Source organism: Trichomonas vaginalis, chromosome VI (assembly GCF_026262505.1).
Source record: "Trichomonas vaginalis G3 chromosome VI, whole genome shotgun sequence".
Lineage (NCBI taxonomy): Eukaryota > Parabasalia > Trichomonadida > Trichomonadidae > Trichomonas > Trichomonas vaginalis.
Genome location: NC_067208.1, coordinates 5751225 through 5777346, shown reverse-complemented (window position 1 = coordinate 5777346; position 26122 = coordinate 5751225). Strand labels below are relative to the sequence as shown.

The window sequence follows — 26122 nt, the reverse complement described above, 5'->3', positions numbered from 1 at the left end:
AGTTAAAAATAAAAAATTTCTACATTTTTATCAAATTTAGATTTTTTTTTCAAATCATGCGAATTGATTGGATAATTGCATATTTTATCCCATGCATCTAGAAGTATGTGTAATATTTTTGCTTTCATCAAGAAATTGTCGAATTTGATCTTAATTTTTTTTGAAAAATATACTTTTAGAAAAAGAAATAGTGATTGAATAGCTGCCCATGCTGAAAGGGTTATTTTACAAGTAAAAAAATTGTTATTTTTCGAGCAAGTCGAGGCTTTTTACCATCTTATTTTTGAAAAATTTACGAAAATTATATCTGAAAAAACGCTTCATTTTGATATCTTACAATGATAAAATACCAATGTTGCTGGGATATAATAGCTACACCTGGACATCTACTACATATAATGCGTATGACAGGTAAAGTTGATTCAAAAGTATAGCCTGGAAAGATTACAATAAATCAACGATAATTCAAAAAAATTTCTTATAAGTTAACATAATAAAAATTTAATTTTTATATTGCTTGTATTATACTTAAGTATATAATAATTTTAAATCTTAGAATGAAAATTCGGGAGCCCTAGCTATTCAATTTTCCCTTAGGACCCATAAACCTCTCAAAAATGTGATGTAAATATCCAATTTTGAGAAATTTACACTAGGACGCCTTAGGACGCCAACCCCCTTTTTTACCATTTTATTTGAATTCAGCAAAAAATAAATCGGCTGAAATGATGTATCAGAAAATAATTACCCTAGTAATAGCATCTGATTTTATTTGTTTCTCATTCTTCTACCTTGCTTCATTCAATAAAATCATTCCAAATTAATTAATAAATTTATTTGAAGATTATTCTCTGTACATCATCGTAATGTCCTTGAAAAATAACTGATCAATTGTGATCTTCAAAGAAAATCTTTTTATTGAAATAAAACTGTGCAGGCATTGGTGAATAAGTGGCTATTGATATAAGAAATCACTTATTGGAAGAATGAATGACTTTCGTTTAATTAGTTCTGTTGCTACACGAACAATACAATAGACAATAACTGGTCGGTGATTTAATTACTTCAAATATGATATCACATGTTTTCAATTTGGATAAATCAAGCAAATATAGCTTAAATTTTCAAGAATTGCCCTTAGTATATCCTTTTCAATTTAATGTCTAAAATTTTTTGATTCCATTCACCCAGAAGTATAGTGTAATCGTACTTTTCAGGTGTAACTACTGTCTTTGCCTGAATTCTTTTCCTCGGTTATCAATATTTTTTTGAGGGGAATGTATTTTCAATAATCACTTTTTCAATATATCTCTTTAGAGATTTCAAGCATCGTATTAATTTAATTGAGTTCATCCTCTCTATTAAAATGTAATGAGTCAAATGATTTGACAGGTTTTGCGAGGGTATACAAAACTAAATGTTCTAATGTATTTAAAAACGTAAAAGATCATTAGTTCTAGTATCATTTAAATATCAAAATATGTCTACAAAATGCTGGAATCATTTTCTCCTTATTTAATACTAAGAGTAGGTGACAAAAGTGCATACTCTTAAACAACCGTCGGATTTCCGGGTGAAATCGTGACACACTTTCGTCTTTCGTAGGCAGTGGTGGTTGTTACAAAAGGTAACTTCGAATGTAGCGTGAAATCTGCAAAAAAAATTCTGAAATTTGAATGGAGAACACAAAAATTGAATAGTTTACGTCAATAAAAAAGAGAAAAATGAAGCCAATGTGTCTCGAACCTAGGACTTAGAGCAGGAATCCCACTGTTTATCACATTACACTACATGCATCTCTCACCTCAGTGAATGAGATCAACTATATAATAACTTTTTCCCCATTATATTCTTGTGGAAAAGTGACAAATAGCAACTTTGACCCTCTCTCTTTAATACTAATATTTAATTATTATTAATACGTACTAGTTGTGAGAAATGGAAATTATAATCTATATGAAACGCTTCAATCCAAAACTGAAATTTGGAGAAGAAAATTCAAATTTTCAACGAGATTTTTAGGGAAGGAAGATTAGTAAACGAGTCGTATTTATAAATCTATCATCAGCAATTAATCAATAAAATTGAATCGTTCTGCCATACAGAAATTTGAATTCTTTCAAAAATTAATTGCAAAAAAGTGCAATCTGCTTTTTGAAAGCTTTGTATATTGACCAAAAAGTTGTATTTTTATTTTTCGCAGTATCAATAATAAATTCTTCTGTGAAATTTATAAAATCTCTTTTGAAACTATTGCACGTTTTTTAAGATTAAACAGCCTAGTCATTACTAGCAAATTTTTTCATTATATTTTTAAATGCATAACGAAATGTAAAGTTTATATATTTCAGAAAAAAAATCGTTAGATTATTTTTTGAATAGAATTAATGAAATTGTTCATAAAAGTTAGAAAATAATGGAAAGAATATCATTTTCAAGTAATTAGTATAGTATCGATTGCACAGTTTCAATTAACAATTATATCATTTGATATTAAAAGGAATTTTTAAAAATTTAAAATTATAAAGCGCACGTTTTAAATATGATTGAAAACAAAAGAATTAAATGAAAATAAATATTCATGGCAATATCTTATTCGATATTTAACGAAGGTTACTTATATTATTTTTATTTCTCAAAAAAATTAATCAAAATTAATCATTTAATTAATACATTCTATGGGTTTAATAAACATAGATTCAAAAGCTTAATAGCAAGCCTATTTTAGGATGATTTTTATTTGAATGAGTCTTACTTAATAACTCAATTAAGATCTAATGTTTGAAAGCATGTCTTTACGAATAGTTTGAGTATTTATATATGTAATTAAGCTGAAATATATTAATCAAAAGCATATGATAAATCAATACCTCAGAATTTTGACAAGTTGTAGATATTTCAATTATTGAGAAAACTTTGTAAAAGTATAAAAAAAATATGGACACTATATTACTAAGTTGAATTAGCTAGAAAGTCTAAGTTGAAATATTTGAATGCATTACACTTCAATTTTAGAAGTTTCTTGGAAAAAATTGAAAACATTATACAATTTTCAATAAAATGATTTATTGATAAAATAATCACTAACTTAACAAAGAGCAAGCCTCTGTGAGATCAGCAAGTTTTTTCATATTAATTGATTGAATGACGTCAAAATTTTTGTATTATCTATATATTCCATTTTTAGGGCATGTTTATCACTATTTTTTAAAAAGGCTTAGATAATAATTTGCTCATAAAAATTTCAGATATGCAAGCAATGTATCATTCGTTAATTTGTAGTAGTTACAAATTTGTATAGTCATTTTATATTATTGTAAGCTTCTCAATTAAAGAAAAAATCAAATAATTTTTTATGGAAGATGATGATGACCTCTCAATTTTAAGTAATGCTTTCGAACTTTACCGATCGTTTGTTGATTACACACAAACTCTACAGAAAAATGGGAAAAATGATTTCATAATCCCACGAATTACAAAAGAATTGATAATGACATTATGCGATAAGGTGAAACAACTTTTCAAAAACGATCAACCACTCGTTACAGCAAATTTTCCGTGCGCAATAATAGGCGACTTACATGGAAATATATATGATTTAGTACGAATAATATCAAAATACGGGATGCCAATTGCAGTAGAATATATCTTCCTAGGTGATTATGTTGATCGCGGTCAATTTTCTCTCGAAACACTCGTCTTTATACTACTATTAAAATGGCGATTTCCTCGCAAAGTTCATATGATAAGAGGGAACCACGAATTTCCATCGCGAGAAGGACCAGGCTATTTTAGAACAGACCTACAAGATCTTGGCTACACCCCGGACGTGTATGATGCTTTCGTGCACCTGTTTGAAGAGATTCCTATCGCTGCTCTTCTCACCAAAGATATTTTGTGTGTTCATGGCGGAATCGGCCCTGGATCAACATTAGAGTCACTGAAGATGCTTAAGTATCCTCTCTGTGAGAAGAAGAATGATAATATCATGGATTTTTTGTGGAGCGATCCAACTGAGCTATCGGAAGATTTTGATATTAGTCCTAGAGGTAAAGGATGGCTATTTGGTAGGAATGCATGCTCTAAATTTTTATCAGAAAATAATTTAAAGCGAATTATAAGAGGTCATTCATTTATTGAAACCGGATTTAAATCTTATTTTCACGGATCTCTTCTTACAATATATTCGACATCAAGATCAATCAAACAACCTAATATCGGAGCTACTTTATACCTTAAATCGTTCGAAAACTACAATGTTGATTATTATGATCCCTTACCACCAATATACAGAAGCCAAGTCAAAGTGATATCAGAACTACCTCGATTACTACCTCTTCCAATGCCTAGAGAGAAAAGGACAATACCTGTTGTGCCTGTGAAAATTTGTTTGGTCAGGAGGCATTCGCTTACCCAAGTTGGTAGACGCATAACTCCACCATAATTGTTTATATTATTTCTTGTTATTGTAGATTTTTTATAAATGTAATGTTATATTTATTCTTTCAAAAAAAATCTCTTTATTATAGGCTTATTAGATGTGATTCGAGAAGTTTCGTATTTAACGCTCATAACCATTGCTTATTTAAATAATATACTCAACCTGAAAGAACAAAACTCTTTGTGATAGAACAAAATGTAAATACTTTATTAGACACGTGGTAATATCTAGAATTTATGCAACTGTAATCGATGTTACTGTAAATATAAAAGGATTCATAAAAAAAATATGATTTTTATTTACTAGAATTATTGGGATACCAACTAATTTATTGATGAGTTTTATGCAATTAAGAACTTTTTTGACGTAAGTTGCTTCGTAAAAAAATTGAAAAACAAAATTTTTAAGAAAAACTTTTTCTAGATGGGTAATGTACTCACTGTATTCGTTATGTTAGAAATATTCTTCAAAACAGTAGTAATTCACACGGGTTTGTTAATCTATACTGATGAGAGTATAATTTAACAAAAGAGTAACTACTTTAAATGTTTCGACTAAATGAGTTAAAGCAGCCCATAATGAATTGTTAGCATTTTTATTGAGAGTAATTTATTGTCGAAAGAAAGAGAAAGTAAATTGTTTCTTATCGCTAGAGATTCCTATTGCGTATGAATGCGAATTATGTATTATATTTATGAAAACTATTAACTTGATGTAATAATATACTAAATGAATTGTTAAATCACTGAATTAAATCGTTGCAAAGGTTTTGTTTAGATATTAATTGTGTTTGATAGTCGTCAGAGCTTATTTTAAGTTAGTATTGTTAAAGGGATAATACCAATCAACAATTTCAAAAACTCTAAAATAAAAAGTGACTGAATCAAACCAAAAAATTAGGCCTGTCCAAACTTTTAAAAAAGCTTACCACGTGGAAGGAAAAGACCAAAAAAATCGTGCCTCGGCGGCTTCGCCGCCTCGGCACTAAAAACAGCATATCATATTTAATACGTCCTTTTTCTCTTTTCCTCTTTCTCTCTCCTTCTTTTCTTTCTTCTCTTTTTCCTTCTTTTCTTCTCACTTTCTTTTTGGAGCTGCTTTACTTTGAAATCTCTCATCAATTGATGAGAGAAATAATAGTAAAGTAGCTTCAATGTATATACGTATATTGATTGGGTTATGGTTAGCGGTAATGTCTGTATGTAGTTCGATTAGAGCTGCCTCACTCTGAGATCTCTCATCAAATGAAGAGAGTTCTCAGAGTGAGGCAGCTCCAATGTATATGTGCGTATTGATTGGGTTGCTGTAAGAAGCAGTGCTTGTGTGCAGTTCGATTGGAACTGCTTTACTCTGAGATCTGTCATCAATCGATGAGAGTTCTCAGAGTAAAACTGTTCCAATGTGTAATCTTGTGCTAGCTTGTCTGTTCGATTGGAACTGCTTTACTCTGAGTTCTCTCATCAATTGATGAGAGAAATAAGAGCAAAGTAGCACCAATGTATATATGTGTATTGATTCGGTTTGGTTAGCTGGACTGTCTGTGAGTAGTTCGATTGGAACTGCCTCATTCTGAGATCTCTCATCAATAGATGAGAGAAATAAGAGTAAGGCAGTTCCAATGTATATAATCGTATTGATTTGGTTGCTTTAAGTTGGAGTGTTTGTGCGTAGTTCGGTTAGAACTGCTTTGCTCTGATAACTCTCATCAATCGATGAGAGTTCTCAGAGCAAAGCAGCTCCAATGTGTAAATTTGTATTAGTTCGTGTGAAAGAAGTTGTAGTGCTGGTGCGTAGTTTGACTATCAAGAAGCTCGCGATTCAAAACTCATCAAATGAAAAGTTTATAGTGGGCTTCTTGATAATATGTTAAAGGTGATGTTCTTGTTCGAGTTGTAACAAGAAGGAATACATGAGTACGTAAGCTCGGCATTCGCCGAGCGAATTAAAGATAACGGACGAATTTAATTTATTTTATTTCAAAATTTAAAATTTTAATATTTAATTATATAAATTAAAATATACATTTTTACAAATTTTTATAAAAAAATCTGTGACATACTTATAAAAATAATGAATGTTGATAAATGTATTTAATATGTAATATTAAGGGTATAGTAAACTCAAAATTCTAGAGTTTTGAGAGTGCCAATAAACTCTATAGGCCTATATATATCTATATTTTAAAGGAGAGGTTACGCCATAATATTTGATATTATAAATTATTAATTCAAAATAAAAGTAGAAAATGAAACTAATTTTATTCTAACCTATATAAATATATCAATAATCTAAAATGATTATAGTCTGAACTATATTTTACCAGATTATCAAATATAAGAGAAATGAAATAAGGTATAAAAAATATCATAGCATAATTATTGGATAAATGCATTAATAAATTATTTATATCATAATGAGAAAAAATCAAAATAAGAAAATGAGCATAATAATAATTTAATTAAAACAAAAACAATAAATAAAATGTAATTTTCGTTAATCAAAGTCATCAATGTCTTCGTCTTCTGATTCCCATTCGGACTTGAAAACTTGATAATCTCCTCCTGGTACACTCTGAATGAATTTTTTGTATTTGTTCTGTTTTTTAGAACCTTTTGTAACAGTTTTTTATTTCAATATCATTTTGGAGTAACAATTCTCTTCAAATGATTTGACACAATCTTCTGGAAGTGGGGGAAGATGTAATGCTTTTTGTATATCTCCGAGAAAATGCTCTGGATCATTCCATTCTAAGAATGCAGCGTTAACTCTAATGTTAATGTTCTTCCAGGCTCTTGATTTGTCCAAATAGTTAGTATCCCTAAGTTGTGTACTGTGGCACTGCGCGCCTCCGTACACCACTTAGCGGTTTTGACACTTTACGAAACCGGTAACGTATATTTTACAACACAACCATAACACCAACTTAACCTTAAATATTTACAAAACCGTCTGACACATAAACGACTTCACTAACGAATTCACTACCGTCCTCACTAAATAAAAAATAACCTTATTTTTATTTTTTTTTAAATTTTTTATTTCATTACAAAGACATGTCTGACTACATTTACTATGACTCTTTCCCAGAACGTTTCCGTGAACTATTCAAAACTCAAGTAAAACTGAGAAACATGCATTTTAACAAAGACAGACCCATTGACGATGAAAGAAACCCTGAATATATTACAATCCCATATGACGCAAAGTTCATTGCATACATTCCTTATGGTCGCAGAGGAACGAAAACTATTTCAACAAAGACCAAAAATTATTTCTGGAGCGATGAAGAAAATTGCCTTATCTACATAAATGCATACTTAAATAAAGCTACATATTGTACAAAAGAAGGTTGGACTGGATTTGAGCTCTACATATACGACGACGATGGAAACAGACGTTGTGTATACCCATACGATAATATGTACCATTGTTTTCATCAAGCATTAAACGAATACATAGTCAGTAAGGGTCTCATTCCTGCTGAGTAGATATGCTTTATTTTTGTTCTATCATTTATATAAAAATAAATGATATCACCACCCTCACACGTATGAAAACATAGCACAAAAATAAATTTAGGTGAAGTGGTGAGATCTCACCTGTTTTTTCACCTCTTTTTTCACCTCTTTTTTCACCCTGTTGAATTCATTGCTTTATAACTCTCTTCCTTTCTCCAACTCTTCTAACTTCTTCTTAAGTTCAGCAATGTTGTCCTCATGAAGTTTAATCTTCCTTAATATACCTTCTCTATCTAATGGTTGCTTTATCTTTCTAAACTGAACTCTACCATCCTTCATAGTATGAATGTAAAAACCTTCTGGAATAGTTCCTGATTTAATGTATTCTACCAAGAACTTTTGTTTCATTGCTTCAGTGACTTTAGTCGTCATTTTACTCTAAGGTGAAGCTAGCACAGCGATAATGGATTTCATGACTTTTAGTATTTCATGCAATCTTAACAAATAGCCTTACAAGTACTTCCAGTGTCCCTAGCTGTCCCTCCTTTTTCTATAACTCCATGACATTTATAATCTCGCGAAACTTAACAGGTAGCATAACAGATTAAAATCAGATGAGGTTTTGAACCAAAATTTCTAAGCAACGTTGTCAAGGATTTTGAGGAACTAGGGACAGAGTGTGGCAAAGTCCAAGATTTAATTTATCTTCATCTGTTTCATCAGCTATCTCATCTAATATGCCAATATTTTATTCATAACTCGTGGCAAACTCACTAACTTTCATTATGTTCATCTGCATGCTTCATCTGATAGAAAGTATGACTTTCATTAACTCTGTGAGATAATGAAAACTACTAGGGACAGAGACCATGGCAAAGTTTATGACTTTCATTATTTCCAGAACTTAATGAAAACTACTAGGGACAGAGACCATGGCAAAGTTTATGATTTAATTTATTCTCTCACTAACAACAAACACAAACTCCAACACTAACATCAAGTACTAACTTCAGCACAAATGACAAACGCTAACAACAAACACAAACTCCAACACTAACATCAAGTACTAACTTCAGCACAAATGACAAACACTAACAACAAACACAAACTCCAACACTAACATCAAGTACTAACTTCAACACTAACAACAAACACAAACTCCAACACAAACTCCAACACTAACGACAAAAATAAATGTCCTCACTTCTTAACAAAGTAATATGTGCTTCTTACACCACCATAGCTCAAACGTTTCTTTTCAAACATCGATTGAAACTTATTTTGAGCCATTGGCTTTAGTCTCTTTTTCTTCAAATACGCCAAGAAATCTTCTTCACATCTTTTCACTTCATAGCCTTCTTTAAACTCCTCCTTGTTAAGTTCTATGAAATCCTTTATCTCATTCTTTGTTGCAATGGCTTCTTCACGAACGACATCATGAACTATTTCATCATTGCATTCATGTATGACCTCCTCACTGTTCTCATGAACTATTTCAACACTGTTCTCATGTATGACCTCCTCACTGTCTTTCATAAGCGTTTCAAAGTCTCCTTTACTCATTACTTCAATCTCATGCTGTTCACAGTAGTACTTAAACTCACTGTATATGTCTTTGTTGTATGTTATATTGCTTCCCATGTACTCCATGAATTTTTCAAGCACTTCCTCATAATTCACTGTTTCTTTCTTTCCACGACCTTCTAATATCATACTTGCTTCGTAAATATAACTTCTTGCAGAACCGTCTCGCTTTCTACTTCTCTTCACAAATTCTCTCATCTTGCCGCCAAATACATTTGAACTACATGCAAAGAATTCATTCTCCTTCGCAAATTCTTTATATCTTCTGTAGCACTCTGTACAATTCCATCCGGATACAAACTTTTCATAGAACTCCTCGTAAAACATTTGGTAAGGTGTTTTGTTCATTTCGATGAGTTCTTGTTTAGCCCTGGTGAATGGTATCTTCCTTACATCAAATTCACTTAAATCTTTCTTCATGAAGTACGTCAGTAAGTTTGAATAAAACTCTTCATTAAAGCTTTCAATGAGATTTGAGAAATATTCGTAATTTCCTTTGTATCTGCTGCTTACGTCAATGACAACAAATCTTCTGTCGTCTTTGTCAATCTTTACTGAGTTGAAGTTGTTAGATATCATGATGATATTACAAACATTCTCTATCTTTCTTACTGGCTGACACTTCTGATTTAAGTCCAACTGAGTCTCTGTTACTATTGACTTTAGTGCGTCGTGGTTCATGACCTTAGACGTATCGCATGAGCTTAGTTCATTGCATACGATGAGCTTCATGTTCTCAATAGCAGCATTGAATCTACCAACCACATTCTCTATTGCCGTTATATTATTGTTGGCGTACTTGCTAATGAGCTCGCATAGAACATTACTAAGTACATTCTTACCAGTTCCTTGCTTTCCTATTAACAAAAGTACTGTTCCAGTCTTTCCACAAGGATTTTGAACGATGTAGGCGAACCAGTTCAAAACATACTCATAAAGCTCTTCATCCTCATTACATATGACATCGTGAACATGTTTCAAATATCCTTCAATAATGCATTCATCTACTTCATTCAGTACCTCATACTCATATCCTCTGAAATAGCTGTAAATGTCATCTCTTTCGTCAAAGAATCTCATGCCTGACTTCATAAGATAGTTCTTGTTCTGACCCGCTTCATAAATCATCAGTGCGTTCACATCCTTCTCCTCAATACGTCCTACATAAATACTCTTCATGAGCTTATTGAATTCCTTGCTATCTACTGACACAAGTGTTTGTTGTGTCTCGTATTCCATCATAATCTTTCACTAGATATGTCATACGTGCTCCGTCAATAACAACAACACATCTTCTTAAGTCATTTATAAACACTAGCTATGTCAATACCTTCTTCACTCATGTACTTATTTCTTCTCAAGTCCTTTAGTGTGAAAGTGTCTCTAAGTTCTATTTCAAGCAATTCATTTACACATCCTTTGCAATACTTCTCTATAAAATATTTCTGTCGTTCTTTACTAAGTTTCTTAACAGCTCTGAAGAACCATGTGTTTTGACTCAAACATCCTTCACAACTTCTCTCATTCATTCCTAGTTCTTTCATGTCATTATCTTCAACCTCTATGGTCTCATTGACTAAGGTCAAAGGGTTCTTAGTCATTGCTGGTCTTATCTGAAACAATGTTTGTGCAACAGGTTTAACTAGTTCAGCAACGTCCTTCCTTAATATGAATAGCTGTTTCCACTCATCTTTGCTAACAGTTCTTTCATAACCACTGACAGTAATGATTTCATTTGCTGACCTTAGACACTTATGTTCTATCATTTGTATTGCTTTTGTGTAAGGCTTTCGTGAGCATAGGTTGTATATGTCATTCCTGCAATGTTCATTCATGCCAATAGTACTAAATCCTTTCTTTGCTGTTGAGTGCATAATATCCATTAGTTCCTGTGTTCGTATTGCTGTCTCATAAATACAACAAGACCTTTGTCATCTATGACGTATTACCGAAAACATTGCTTATATTCTTTAACCATGAAATAACATCCTCATTCATGCTATCAAACATGAAGTAAGGTCTTACATACTCTTCACTTATAAGATACTCCACAAAGTACTTGTTAAGCTCTATGTCCTCGTGAGCGATTTCATTAGGTTTGATATTAGTTCCTTTTGTCATTGCTGTCATGTACTTCACTCTCATAGTTCCTTTCAATAGCGTAAAAGTACTTCATTGTTTCATAACTGCTCTAAATTCTGTTTCAAAATTCGTACAACATAACTTTTAACATTAGTGAAAGAACATGAGCGAAACAACAACATCTAACATTACAGAAGAAGTCAATGACAATGCCGATGAAAACATTACAGAAGGAGCTAGTGAAAATATTGACGAGTTCAGTGAGGAAGAAGATATTGAGGACGTCAATGAGAACGTTAGTGGGGAACAAACTCAATGGGAAACATTGAGAAATCATGAAGATTATGAGATTGTACGACATATCTTTTACTATTCGTCGAAAGAAAAACAAACATATTAAGAGTGAATGCTTAAATAATCATGGTTATATTGAGCTTAGTTTAAACAACAAAACACATTTAAAGCATAGAATTATTGCAGAACAGTGGATTGAAAATCCAAACAATTTGAAAGAAATAGACCATATAAATCATGATAGAACGGACAACAGAATCTCAAACCTTCGTTGGTGTTCTAAATCTGAAAACAATAGAAATAAAAGCAAGTATGGCGATATAGTTTATGAGTTCGTTGATGAAATATCTGACGAAGCTGTTGAAATAACAGATTATGGTAAGCATTCGTTTGAGTTCTACTATTATGTTGAGAATGAGGACGCATTCTATTATTATACAGGTCTTAAACTATCGAAAACTTCATATAAATTTACAAAAACAGGTGCTGCTTATGTTTGTATGATAGATACAGAAAACAAAGAGAGTAATCTTATGCATAAACAAATTCAAACGCTTGTACGGCTTCATGTAGGACAAACATTATTTTTCAACACTAACGCCAACACGTAGGACAAACATTCATGACTAACATTACTGTATAACATAAATGTTTGTCATGATTTAATCGTAAATGTTTTGTCATGATTTCATCGTACATGTTTTGTCATGATTTCATCGTACATGTTTTTGTCAAGACTTCTTCATCGTAATGAGCGTAAATGATCCAAAAATATATTTTAGGTGAAGAGGTGAGATCTCACCTCTTTTCTCACATCTTTTCTCACCTCATGAATTTTCATGACTTCTTCATCGTATATGTTTTGTCATGACTTCATCGTAATGAGCGTATATGTTTTGTCATGATTTCCTCGTACATGTTTTGTCATGATTTCATCGTACATGTTTTGTCATGATTTAATCGTATATGTTTTGTCATGATTTAATCGTATATGTTTTGTCATGACTTCTTCGTAATGAACGTATATGTTTTGTCAAGACTTCTTCGTATATGTTTTGTCATGATTTAATCGTATATGTTTTGTCATGATTTAATCGTATATGTTTTGTCAAAGACTTCTTCATCGTAATGAGCGTATATGTTTTGTCATGATTTCATCGTAAATGTTTTGTCAAGACTTCTTCGTATATGTTTTTGTCATGATTTAATCGTACATGTTTTGTCAAGACTTCTTCATCGTAATGAGCGTAAATGTTTTGTGAAGAATATAGCAATCGCCGGAATTCAGACGGTTGCTTTTTATACAAAATTCACACAGGAAAATTCTTGAGTTTTGGTTGAAAGAATACGGTCAAGCCAAAAGTGGCTCGACCTCAAAACAAACATTTATGAGCTTACTAAGGCATTTATGAATGAATTCAAAGGTATTTGCATACATCCTGACCTCGTTCATTTTGTTGTTGAATTCAGCAAAAATAATGTTTAGGGTAGATGGTTTTTAGGTGTCACTACGTCACCATGTCACCAGGTTAATTAACTTCTCTTAAAATTACTGACAACATGACATTTAGACAACAGTCCAGGAAATATATTTTATCGTATATGTTTGTCATGATTTTATCGTTTATGTTTTGTCATGACTTCATCGTAATGAACGTAAATGTTTTGTCATGATTTCATCGTATATGTTTTGTCAAGTTTCATCGTATATGTTTGTCAAACATGAACGTAAATGTTTTGTCAAACATGAACGTAAATGTTTTGTCATGATTTAATCGTAATGAGTGTAAATGATTTCATATAATTGCTTACCTCGGAAAACCGAGAGAAGAGATTCCATATGAAAATCGCAAGAATTTGGCTCCTAGTTTGAAATATTATTATGTTCATAGACTTCATCGTATATGTTTGTCAAACATGAGCGTATATGTTTTTGTCATGATTTCATCGTACATGTTTTTGTCATGATTTCATCGTATATGCTTTCATGATGATTTCATCGAAACTAAACGTATATGTTTTGTCATGATTTCATCGTACATGTTTTTGTCATGATTTCATCGTAATGATGTGTAAATGAACCAAAAATAATGTTTACGTTCATGTTTGACAACAACACAGGAGGAAGGCAGTTATGAATTATTTTTGAAGAACTGAAGGTGTCACTACGTCACCATGTGTCACTCGGTTAATGAACTTCTCTGAAAAAATGAGACAACATGACATTTTGACAACAACACAGGAAATAAATGTTTACGTAAATGTTTTGTCATGATTTCTTCATCGTAATGAGCGTAAATGACCCAAAAATAATGTTTAGGTGAAGAGGTGAGATCTCACCTCTTTTCTCACCTCTTTTCTCACCTCATGAATTTTCATGATTTCTTCGTAAATGATTTGTCAAACATGAACGTAAATGTTTTGTCATGATTTCTTCATCGTAATGAGTGTAAATATTTTGTCAAACATGAACGTAAATGATTTGTCATGATTTCATCGTAAATGATTTGTCAAACATGAACGTAAATGATTTGTCAAACATGAACGTAAATGTTTTGTCAAAACTTCATCGTACATGTTTTGTCATGATTTCTTCATCGTAATGAATGTATATGCTTTGTCAAACATGAGTGTAAATGATTTGTCATGATTTCTTCATCGTAATGAGTGTATATGCTTTGTCATGATTTCTTCATCGTACATGTTTTGTCATGATTTCTTCATCGTAATGAGCGTATATGACCCAAAAATAATGTTTAGGGTAGATGGTTTTTAGGTTATTCAATAATGACTTATTTTTGAAGAACTGAGGGTGCTACCATGTTACCATGTGCTACCAGGTTAATGAACTTCTCTGAAAAAATGAGACAACATGACATTTTGACAACAGTCCAGGAAATAAACTTCATTGTATATGTTTTGTCATGATTTCATCGAAACTAAACGTATATGTTTTGTCAAGACTTCTTCGTATATGTTTTGTCATGACTTCTTCATCGTAAATGTTTTGTCATGACTTCTTCATCGTAATGAGTGTAAATGATCCAAAAATAATGTTTAGGGTAGATGGTTAGATCTAACCTCATTTCTACCCTCATTTCTACCCTCATTGAATTTTCATGATTTCTTCATCGTAATGAGCGTATATGCTTTGTCATGATTTCTTCATCGTACATGTTTTGTCGAAACTTCATCGTATATGTTTTGTCATGATTTCTTCGTAAATGATTTGTCGAAACTTCTTCATCGTAATGAGTGTATATGCTTTGTCAAACATGAACGTAAATGTTTTGTCATGATTTCTTCATCGTATATGTTTTGTCATGATTTCTTCATCGTATATGTTTTGTCATGATTTCTTCATCGTAATGAGCGTATATGTTTTGTCATGATTTCTTCATCGTAATGAGCGTATATGCTTTGTCAAACATGAACGTAAATGTTTTGTCATGATTTCTTCATCGTATATGTTTTGTCATGATTTCTTCATCGTAATGAGCGTATATGCTTTGTCAAACATGAACGTAAATGTTTTGTCATGATTTCTTCATCGTAAATGTTTTGTCATGACTTCTTCATCGTAATGAGTGTAAATGATCCAAAAATAATGTTTAGGGTAGATGGTTAGATCTAACCTCATTTCTACCCTCATTTCTACCCTCATTGAATTTTCATGATTTCTTCATCGTAATGAGCGTATATGCTTTGTCATGATTTCTTCATCGTACATGTTTTGTCGAAACTTCATCGTATATGTTTTGTCATGATTTCTTCGTAAATGATTTGTCGAAACTTCTTCATCGTAATGAGTGTATATGCTTTGTCAAACATGAACGTAAATGTTTTGTCATGATTTCTTCATCGTATATGTTTTGTCATGATTTCTTCATCGTAATGAGCGTATATGCTTTGTCAAACATGAACGTAAATGTTTTGTCATGATTTCTTCATCGTAATGAGTGTATATGCTTTGTCAAACATGAACGTAAATGTTTTGTCATGATTTCTTCATCGTATATGTTTTGTCATGATTTCTTCATCGTAATGAGCGTATATGCTTTGTCAAACATGAACGTAAATGTTTTGTCATGATTTCTTCATCGTAATGAGTGTATATGCTTTGTCAAACATGAACGTAAATGTTTTGTCATGATTTCTTCATCGTATATGTTTTGTCATGATTTCTTCATCGTAATGAGCGTATATGTTTTGTCATGATTTCTTCGTAAATGATTTGTCGAAACTTCTTCATCGTAATGAGTGTATATGCTTTGTCAAACATGAACGTAAATGTTTTGTCATGATTTCTTCATCGTATATGTTTTGTCATGATTTCTTCATCGTAATGAGCGTATATGCTTTGTCAAACATGAACGTAAATGTTTTGTCATGATTTCTTCATCGTAAATGTTTTGTCATGACTTCTTCATCGTAATGAGTGTAAATGATCCAAAAATAATGTTTAGGGTAGATGGTTAGATCTAACCTCATTTCTACCCTCATTTCTACCCTCATTGAATTTTCATGATTTCTTCATCGTAATGAGCGTATATGCTTTGTCATGATTTCTTCATCGTACATGTTTTGTCGAAACTTCATCGTATATGTTTTGTCATGATTTCTTCGTAAATGATTTGTCGAAACTTCTTCATCGTAATGAGTGTATATGCTTTGTCAAACATGAACGTAAATGTTTTGTCATGATTTCTTCATCGTATATGTTGTCATGATTTCTTCATCGTAATGAGCGTATATGCTTTGTCAAACATGAACGTAAATGTTTTGTCATGATTTCTTCATCGTAATGAGTGTATATGCTTTGTCAAACATGAACGTAAATGTTTTGTCATGATTTCTTCATCGTATATATGTTTTGTCATGATTTCTTCATCGTAATGAGCGTATATGCTTTGTCAAACATGAACGTAAATGTTTTGTCATGATTTCTTCATCGTAATGAGTGTATATGCTTTGTCAAACATGAACGTAAATGTTTTGTCATGATTTCTTCATCGTATATGTTTTGTCATGATTTCTTCATCGTAATGAGCGTATATGTTTTGTCATGATTTTTCGTAAATGATTTGTCGAAACTTCTTCATCGTAATGAGTGTATATGCTTTGTCAAACATGAACGTAAATGTTTTGTCATGATTTCTTCATCGTATATGTTTTGTCATGATTTCTTCATCGTAATGAGCGTATATGCTTTGTCAAACATGAACGTAAATGTTTTGTCATGATTTCTTCATCGTATATGTTTTGTCATGATTTCTTCATCGTAATGAGCGTATATGCTTTGTCAAACATGAACGTATATGTTTTGTCATGATTTCTTCATCGTAATGAGCGTATATGACCCAAAAATAATGTTTATGTTAGAATGTCAGATCTAACACCTTTTCTAACATGTTTTCTAACATGGAGGATTTCATTAGATATACACATTCTTCCCTAAACATTATTTTAGTTAAAGTCCATCAAATATTTTAGGATACTTTCACCAAATAATGTTTATATCAGATGAAACAGTAAAGTATTATATCTATTAAATCGTCTATGATGTAAATTGTGTATAGAATGAAATGGAGGAAGAATGTTTATATCAGATGAAACAGTAAAGTATTATATCTATTAAATCGTCTATGATGTAAATTGTGTATAGAATGAAATGAAGGAAGAATGTGTATATCTAATGAAATCCTCCATGTTAGAAAACATGTTAGAAAAGGTGTTAGATCTGACATTCTAACATAAACATTATTTTTGGGTCATATACGCTCATTACGATGAAGAAATCATGACAAAACATATACGATGAAGAAATCATGACAAAGCATATACGCTCATTACGATGAAGAAATCATGAAAATTCAATGAGGGTAGAAATGAGGGTAGAAATGAGGTTAGATCTAACCATCTACCCTTAACATTATTTTTGGATCATTTACACTCATTACGATGAAGAAGTCATGACAAAACATTTACGAAGAAGTCTTGACAAAACATATACGTTTAGTTTCGATGAAATCATGACAAAACATATACAATGAAGTTTATTTCCTGGACTGTTGTCAAAATGTCATGTTGTCTCATTTTTTCAGAGAAGTTCATTAACCTGGTAGCACATGGTAACATGGTAGCACCCTCAGTTCTTCAAAAATAAGTCATTATTGAATAACCTAAAAACCATCTACCCTAAACATTATTTTTGGGTCATATACGCTCATTACGATGAAGAAATCATGACAAAACATGTACGATGAAGAAATCATGACAAAGCATATACACTCATTACGATGAAGAAATCATGACAAATCATTTACACTCATGTTTGACAAAGCATATACATTCATTACGATGAAGAAATCATGACAAAACATGTACGATGAAGTTTTGACAAAACATTTACGTTCATGTTTGACAAATCATTTACGTTCATGTTTGACAAATCATTTACGATGAAATCATGACAAATCATTTACGTTCATGTTTGACAAAATATTTACACTCATTACGATGAAGAAATCATGACAAAACATTTACGTTCATGTTTGACAAATCATTTACGAAGAAATCATGAAAATTCATGAGGTGAGAAAAGAGGTGAGAAAAGAGGTGAGATCTCACCTCTTCACCTAAACATTATTTTTGGGTCATTTACGCTCATTACGATGAAGAAATCATGACAAAACATTTACGTAAACATTTATTTCCTGTGTTGTTGTCAAAATGTCATGTTGTCTCATTTTTTCAGAGAAGTTCATTAACCGAGTGACACATGGTGACGTAGTGACACCTTCAGTTCTTCAAAAATAATTCATAACTGCCTTCCTCCTGTGTTGTTGTCAAACATGAACGTAAACATTATTTTTGGTTCATTTACACTCATTACGATGAAATCATGACAAAACATGTACGATGAAATCATGACAAAACATATACGTTTAGTTTCGATGAAATCATCATGACAAAGCATATACGATGAAATCATGACAAAACATGTACGATGAAATCATGACAAAACATATACGCTCATGTTTGACAAAACATATACGATGAAGTCTATGAACATAATAATATTTCAAACTAGGAGCCAAATTCTTGCGATTTTCATATGGAATCTCTTCTCTCGGTTTTCCGAGGTAAGCAATTATATGAAATCATTTACACTCATTACGATTAAATCATGACAAAACATTTACGTTCATGTTTGACAAAACATTTACGTTCATGTTTGACAAAACATATACGATGAAACTTGACAAAACATATACGATGAAATCATGACAAAACATTTACGTTCATTACGATGAAGTCATGACAAAACATAAACGATAAAATCATGACAAAACATATACGATAAAATATATTTCCTGGACTGTTGTCTAAATGTCATGTTGTCAGTAATTTTAAGAGAAGTTAATTAACCTGGTGACATGGTGACGTAGTGACACCTAAAAACCATCTACCCTAAACATTATTTTTGCTGAATTCAACAACAAAATGAACGAGGTCAGGATGTATGCAAATACCTTTGAATTCATTCATAAATGCCTTAGTAAGCTCATAAAATGTTTGTTTTGAGGTCGAGCCACTTTTGGCTTGACCGTATTCTTTCAACCAAAACTCAAGAATTTTCCTGTGTGAATTTTGTATAAAAAGCAACCGTCTGAATTCCGGCGATTGCTATATTCTTCACAAAACATTTACGCTCATTACGATGAAGAAGTCTTGACAAAACATGTACGATTAAATCATGACAAAACATATACGAAGAAGTCTTGACAAAACATTTACGATGAAATCATGACAAAACATATACGCTCATTACGATGAAGAAGTCTTGACAAAACATATACGATTAAATCATGACAAAACATATACGATTAAATCATGACAAAACATATACGAAGAAGTCTTGACAAAACATATACGTTCATTACGAAGAAGTCATGACAAAACATATACGATTAAATCATGACAAAACATATACGATTAAATCATGACAAAACATGTACGATGAAATCATGACAAAACATGTACGAGGAAATCATGACAAAACATATACGCTCATTACGATGAAGTCATGACAAAACATATACGATGAAGAAGTCATGAAAATTCATGAGGTGAGAAAAGATGTGAGAAAAGAGGTGAGATCTCACCTCTTCACCTAAAATATATTTTTGGATCATTTACGCTCATTACGATGAAGAAGTCTTGACAAAACATGTACGATGAAATCATGACAAAACATGTACGATGAAATCATGACAAAACATTTACGATTAAATCATGACAAAACATTTATGTTATACAGTAATGTTAGTCATGAATGTTTGTCCTACGTGTTGGCGTTAGTGTTGAAAAATAATGTTTGTCCTACATGAAGCCGTACAAGCGTTTGAATTTGTTTATGCATAAGATTACTCTCTTGTTTTCTGTATCTATCATACAAACATAAGCAGCACCTGTTTTTGTAAAGTTTATATGAAGTTTTCGATAGTTAAGACCTGTATAATAATAGAATGCGTCCTCATTCTCAACATAATAGTAGAACTCAAACGAATGCTTACCATAATCTGTTATTTCAACAGCTTCGTCAGATATTTCATCAACGAACTCATAAACTATATCGCCATACTTGCTTTTATTTCTATTGTTTTCAGATTTAGAACACCAACGAAGGTTTGAGATTCTGTTGTCCGTTCTATCATGATTTATATGGTCTATTTCTTTCAAATTGTTTGGATTTTCAATCCACTGTTCTGCAATAATTCTATGCTTTAAATGTGTTTTGTTGTTTAAACTAAGCTCAATATAACCATGATTATTTAAGCATTCACTCTTAATATGTTTGTTTTTCTTTCGACGAATAGTAAAAGGATATGTCGTACAAATCTCATAATCTTCATGATTTCTCAATGTTTCCCATTGAGTTTGTTCCCCACTAACGTTCTCATTGACGTCCTCAATATCTTCTTCCTCACTGAACTCGTCAATATTTTCACTAGCTCCTTCTGTAATGTTTTCATCGGCATTGTCATTGACTTCTTCTGTAATGTTAGATGTTGTTGTTTCGCTCATGTTCTTTCACTAATGTTAAAAGTTATGTTGTACGAATTTTGAACAGAATTTAGAGCAGTTATGAAACAATGAAGTACTTTTACGCTATTGAAAGGAACTATGAGAGTGAAGTACATGACAGCAATGACAAAAGGAACTAATATCAAACCTAATGAAATCGCTCACGAGGACATAGAGCTTAACAAGTACTTTGTGGAGTATCTTATAAGTGAAGAGTATGTAAGACCTTACTTCATGTTTGATAGCATGAATGAGGATGTTATTTCATGGTTAAAGAATATAAGCAATGTTTTCGGTAAGTACGTCATAGATGACAAAGGTCTTGTTGTATTTTTATGAGACAGCAATACGAACACAGGAACTAATGGATATTATGCACTCAACAGCAAAGAAAGGATTTAGTACTATTGGCATGAATGAACATTGCAGGATGACATATACAACCTATGCTCACGAAAGCCTTACACAAAAGCAATACAAATGATAGAACATAAGTGTCTAAGGTCAGCAAATGAAATCATTACTGTCAGTGGTTATGAAAGAACTGTTAGCAAAGATGAGTGGAAACAGCTATTCATATTAAGGAAGGACGGCTGAACTAGTTAAACCTGTTGCACAAACATTGTTTCAGATAAGACCAGCATATGACTATAGAACCCTTTTGACCTTAGTCAATGAGACCATAGAGGTTGAAGATAATGACATGAAAGAACTAGGAATGAATGAGAGAAGTTGTGAAGGATGTTTGAGTCAAAACACATGGTTCTTCAGAGCTGTTAAGAAACTTAGTAAAGAACGACAGAAATATTTTATAGAGAAGTATTGCAAAGGATGTGTAAATGAATTGCTTGAAATAGAACTTAGAGACACTTTCACACTAAAGGACTTGAGAAGAAAATAAGTACATGAGTGAAGAAGGTATTGACATAGCTAGTGTTATAAATGACTTAAGAAGATGTGTTGTTGTTATTGACGGAGCACGTATGACATATCTAGTGAAAGATTATGATGGAATACGAGACACAACAACACTTGTGTCAGTAGATAGCAAGGAATTCAATAAGCTCATGAAGAGTATTTATGTAGGACGTATTGAGGAGAAGGATGTGAACGCACTGATGATTTATGAAGCGGGTCAGAACAAGAACTATCTTATGAAGTCAGGCATGAGATTCTTTGACGAAAGAGATGACATTTACAGCTATTTCAGAGGATATGAGTATGAGGTACTGAATGAAGTAGATGAATGCATTATTGAAGGATATTTGAAACATGTTCACGATGTCATATGTAATGAGGATGAAGAGCTTTATGAGTATGTTTTGAACTGGTTCGCCTACATCGTTCAAAATCCTTGTGGAAAGACTGGAACAGTACTTTTGTTAATAGGAAAGCAAGGAACTGGTAAGAATGTACTTAGTAATGTTCTATGCGAGCTCATTAGCAAGTACGCCAACAATAATATAACGGCAATAGAGAATGTGGTTGGTAGATTCAATGCTGCTATTGAGAACATGAAGCTCATCGTATGCAATGAACTAAGCTCATGCGATACGTCTAAGGTCATGAACCACGACGCACTAAAGTCAATAGTAACAGAGACTCAGTTGGACTTAAATCAGAAGTGTCAGCCAGTAAGAAAGATAGAGAATGTTTGTAATATCATCATGATATCTAACAACTTCAACTCAGTAAAGATTGATAAAGACGACAGAAGATTTGTTGTCATTGACGTAAGCAGCAGATACAAAGGAAATTACGAATATTTCTCAAATCTCATTGAAAGCTTTAATGAAGAGTTTTATTCAAACTTACTGACGTACTTCATGAAGAAAGATTTAAGTGAATTTGATGTAAGGAAGATACCATTCACCAGGGCTAAACAAGAACTCATCGAAATGAACAAAAACACCTTACCAAATGTTTTACGAGGAGTTCTATGAAAAGTTTGTATCCGGATGGAATTGTACAGAGTGCTACAGAAGATATAAAGAATTGCGAAGGAGAATGAATTCTTTGCATGTAGTTCAAATGTATTTGGCGGCAAGATGAGAGAATTTGTGAAGAGAAGTAGAAAGCGAGACGGTTCTGCAAGAAGTTATATTTACGAAGCAAGTATGTTATTAGAAGGTCGTGGAAAGAAAGAAACAGTGAATTATGAGGAAGTGCTTGAAAAATTCATGGAGTACATGGGAAGCAATATAACATACAACAAAGACATATACAGTGAGTTTAAGTACTACTGTGAACAGCATGAGATTGAAGTAATGAGTAAAGGAGACTTTGAAACGCTTATGAAAGACAGTGAGGAGGTCATACATGAGAACAGTGTTGAAATAGTTCATGAGAACAGTGAGGAGGTCATACATGAATGCAATGATGAAATAGTTCATGATGTCGTTCGTGAAGAAGCCATTGCAACAAAGAATGAGATAAAGGATTTCATAGAACTTAACAAGGAGGAGTTTAAAGAAGGCTATGAAGTGAAAAGATGTGAAGAAGATTTCTTGGCGTATTTGAAGAAAAAGAGACTAAAGCCAATGGCTCAAAATAAGTTTCAATCGATGTTTGAAAAGAAACGTTTGAGCTATGGTGGTGTAAGAAGCACATATTACTTTGTTAAGAAGTGAGGACATTTATTTTTGTCGTTAGTGTTGGAGTTTGTGTTGGAGTTTGTGTTTGTTGTTAGTGTTGAAGTTAGTACTTGATGTTAGTGTTGGAGTTTGTGTTTGTTGTTAGTGTTTGTCATTTGTGCTGAAGTTAGTACTTGATGTTAGTGTTGGAGTTTGTGTTTGTTGTTAGCGTTTGTCATTTGTGCTGAAGTTAGTACTTGATGTTAGTGTTGGAGTTTGTGTTTGTTGTTAGTGAGAGAATAAATTAAATCATAAACTTTGCCATGGTCTCTGTCCCTAGTAGTTTTCATTAAGTTCTGGAAATAATGAAAGTCATAAACTTTGCCATGGTCTCTGTCCCTAGTAGTTTTCATTATCTCACAGAGTTAATGAAAGTCATACTTTCTATCAGATGAAGCATGCAGATGAACATAATGAAAGTTAGTGAGTTTGCCACGAGTTATGAATAAAATATTGGCATATTAGATGAGATAGCTGATGAAACAGATGAAGATAAATTAAATCTTGGACTTTGCCACACTCTGTCCCTAGTTCCTCAAAATCCTTGACAACGTTGCTTAGAAATTTTGGTTCAAAACCTCATCTGATTTTAATCTGTTATGCTACCTGTTAAGTTTCGCGAGATTATAAATGTCATGGAGTTATAGAAAAAGGAGGGACAGCTAGGGACACTGGAAGTACTTGTAAGGCTATTTGTTAAGATTGCATGAAATACTAAAAGTCATGAAATCCATTATCGCTGTGCTAGCTTCACCTTAGAGTAAAATGACGACTAAAGTCACTGAAGCAATGAAACAAAAGTTCTTGGTAGAATACATTAAATCAGGAACTATTCCAGAAGGTTTTTACATTCATACTATGAAGGATGGTAGAGTTCAGTTTAGAAAGATAAAGCAACCATTAGATAGAGAAGGTATATTAAGGAAGATTAAACTTCATGAGGACAACATTGCTGAACTTAAGAAGAAGTTAGAAGAGTTGGAGAAAGGAAGAGAGTTATAAAGCAATGAATTCAACAGGGTGAAAAAAGAGGTGAAAAAAGAGGTGAAAAAACAGGTGAGATCTCACCACTTCACCTAAATTTATTTTTGTGCTATGTTTTCATACGTGTGAGGGTGGTGATATCATTTATTTTATATAAATGATAGAACAAAATAAAGCATATCTACTCAGCAGGAATGAGACCCTTACTGACTATGTATTCGTTTAATGCTTGATGAAAACAATGGTACATATTATCGTATGGGTATACACAACGTCTGTTTCCATCGTCGTCGTATATGTAGAGCTCAAATCCAGTCCAACCTTCTTTTGTACAATATGTAGCTTTATTTAAGTATGCATTTATGTAGATAAGGCAATTTTCTTCATCGCTCCAGAAATAATTTTGGTCTTTGTTGAAATAGTTTTCGTTCCTCTGCGACCATAAGGAATGTATGCAATGAACTTTGCGTCATATGGGATTGTAATATATTCAGGGTTTCTTTCATCGTCAATGGGTCTGTCTTTGTTAAAATGCATGTTTCTCAGTTTTACTTGAGTTTTGAATAGTTCACGGAAACGTTCTGGGAAAGAGTCATAGTAAATGTAGTCAGACATGTCTTTGTAATGAAATAAAAAATTTAAAAAAAATAAAAATAAGGTTATTTTTTATTTAGTGAGGACGGTAGTGAATTCGTTAGTGAAGTCGTTTATGTGTCAGACGGTTTTGTAAATATTTAAGGTTAAGTTGGTGTTATGGTTGTGTTGTAAAATATACGTTACCGGTTTCGTAAAGTGTCAAAACCGCTAAGTGGTGTACGGAGGCGCGCAGTGCCACAGTACACAACTTAGGGATACTAACTCAAATAGCATGCAATTTTGGAGTTAAACGCTTCATTCATGCAGGTAGATCCAATGGAAGAAACTTTGGAAACTATGGGTGTCCATTTGTGAACCCAGTCATAGAGCATGAATTGAAGTTGGATCGAATTGACACCTTTTTGCCATTCAAAGCATTTGTAATTGTGCGGTTCGCAAAAAGAATGATTGCCTACGTAATGGTAGACACAATTCTCCCACATTTTCGTACGTTTGTCAATATCTTCTTCGGCAAAACATGACCAAAGCCACATACTTAGGCTTGCATTCAGACCCCAGAAAGGTCTCTCTATTTTTTCAATCTTCTGAGTCTTGTCGTTGAAAACTTCAACTGTCTTATGAGAAGCTGAGAACTTTGTAAAATCTTTTGAGATATTTTTTGATACATGACCTGGATCGAATCTTTCAAGATGAGAGACGTGAGTTATGGTAACTTTCGTGGATATCCATCGTTCATTTTATGGTAAAAATTCTCAATTTGTGGGAAAAGTTCTCAATTTTGTGGTAATTTTTATGTACCACAACTCAATTTGTGGTCACTTCATCTTACCACGTGGTAAGTTTTTATAAAACTCTTTATTTACCATTGATTTCTGATTTAATGTCAATATCTTGAATAATCAAGCATATCTATCGCTTTAAATTTTATTCTCCAATTCCAAAAAAAATTCAAAAATCAA

General features: G+C 32.3%; 6 protein-coding genes and 2 pseudogenes across 8 annotated transcripts, besides 6 other annotated features; 5 read left to right on the top strand and 3 right to left on the bottom strand.

The window, feature by feature from the left end:
• Positions 1 to 688: part of a mobile genetic element that runs on past the window's edge.
• An 837-nt stretch (positions 689 to 1525) lies between these two features.
• Positions 1526 to 1555: a mobile genetic element.
• A 1800-nt stretch (positions 1556 to 3355) lies between these two features.
• Positions 3356 to 4444, top strand: TVAGG3_0812130 (phosphoprotein phosphatase protein; the record flags this gene model as incomplete). Its single annotated transcript, XM_001583487.2, has 1 exon — positions 3356 to 4444. One exon carries the CDS (start codon positions 3356 to 3358, stop codon positions 4442 to 4444), a length of 1089 nt encoding a protein of 362 aa, XP_001583537.1.
• An 894-nt stretch (positions 4445 to 5338) lies between these two features.
• Positions 5339 to 6548: a mobile genetic element.
• Positions 6549 to 6570: a mobile genetic element.
• Positions 6571 to 7494: 924 nt separating this feature from the next.
• TVAGG3_0812100 (uncharacterized protein) lies at positions 7495 to 7929 on the top strand (the record flags this gene model as incomplete). The annotated part of the gene is made up of 1 exon (XM_001583486.1): positions 7495 to 7929. The coding sequence occupies one exon, from the start codon at positions 7495 to 7497 to the stop codon at positions 7927 to 7929; it is 435 nt and encodes a 144-aa protein (XP_001583536.1).
• Positions 7930 to 8094: 165 nt separating this feature from the next.
• TVAGG3_0812090 (uncharacterized protein) lies at positions 8095 to 8331 on the bottom strand (the record flags this gene model as incomplete). Its single annotated transcript, XM_001583485.1, has 1 exon — positions 8095 to 8331. One exon carries the CDS (start codon positions 8329 to 8331, stop codon positions 8095 to 8097), a length of 237 nt encoding a protein of 78 aa, XP_001583535.1.
• A 1254-nt stretch (positions 8332 to 9585) lies between these two features.
• Positions 9586 to 23093: a mobile genetic element.
• On the top strand, positions 11729 to 12470 carry TVAGG3_0812080 (annotated as a pseudogene). The gene has a single exon. A coding segment is annotated over exon 1 (742 nt).
• On the bottom strand, positions 20245 to 20949 carry TVAGG3_0812070 (HNH endonuclease family; the record flags this gene model as incomplete). Its single annotated transcript, XM_051247730.1, has 1 exon — positions 20245 to 20949. One exon carries the CDS (start codon positions 20947 to 20949, stop codon positions 20245 to 20247), a length of 705 nt encoding a protein of 234 aa, XP_051083205.1.
• A 36-nt stretch (positions 23094 to 23129) lies between the features above and the next one.
• Positions 23130 to 23579, top strand: TVAGG3_0812050 (uncharacterized protein; the record flags this gene model as incomplete). The annotated part of the gene is made up of 1 exon (XM_051247729.1): positions 23130 to 23579. The coding sequence occupies one exon, from the start codon at positions 23130 to 23132 to the stop codon at positions 23577 to 23579; it is 450 nt and encodes a 149-aa protein (XP_051083204.1).
• A 768-nt stretch (positions 23580 to 24347) lies between these two features.
• On the top strand, positions 24348 to 24584 carry TVAGG3_0812040 (uncharacterized protein; the record flags this gene model as incomplete). The annotated part of the gene is made up of 1 exon (XM_001583484.1): positions 24348 to 24584. The coding sequence occupies one exon, from the start codon at positions 24348 to 24350 to the stop codon at positions 24582 to 24584; it is 237 nt and encodes a 78-aa protein (XP_001583534.1).
• Positions 24585 to 24747: 163 nt separating this feature from the next.
• TVAGG3_0812030 lies at positions 24748 to 25181 on the bottom strand (annotated as a pseudogene). Its single transcript has one exon. A coding segment is annotated over exon 1 (434 nt).
• A 675-nt stretch (positions 25182 to 25856) lies between these two features.
• Positions 25857 to 26122: part of a mobile genetic element that runs on past the window's edge.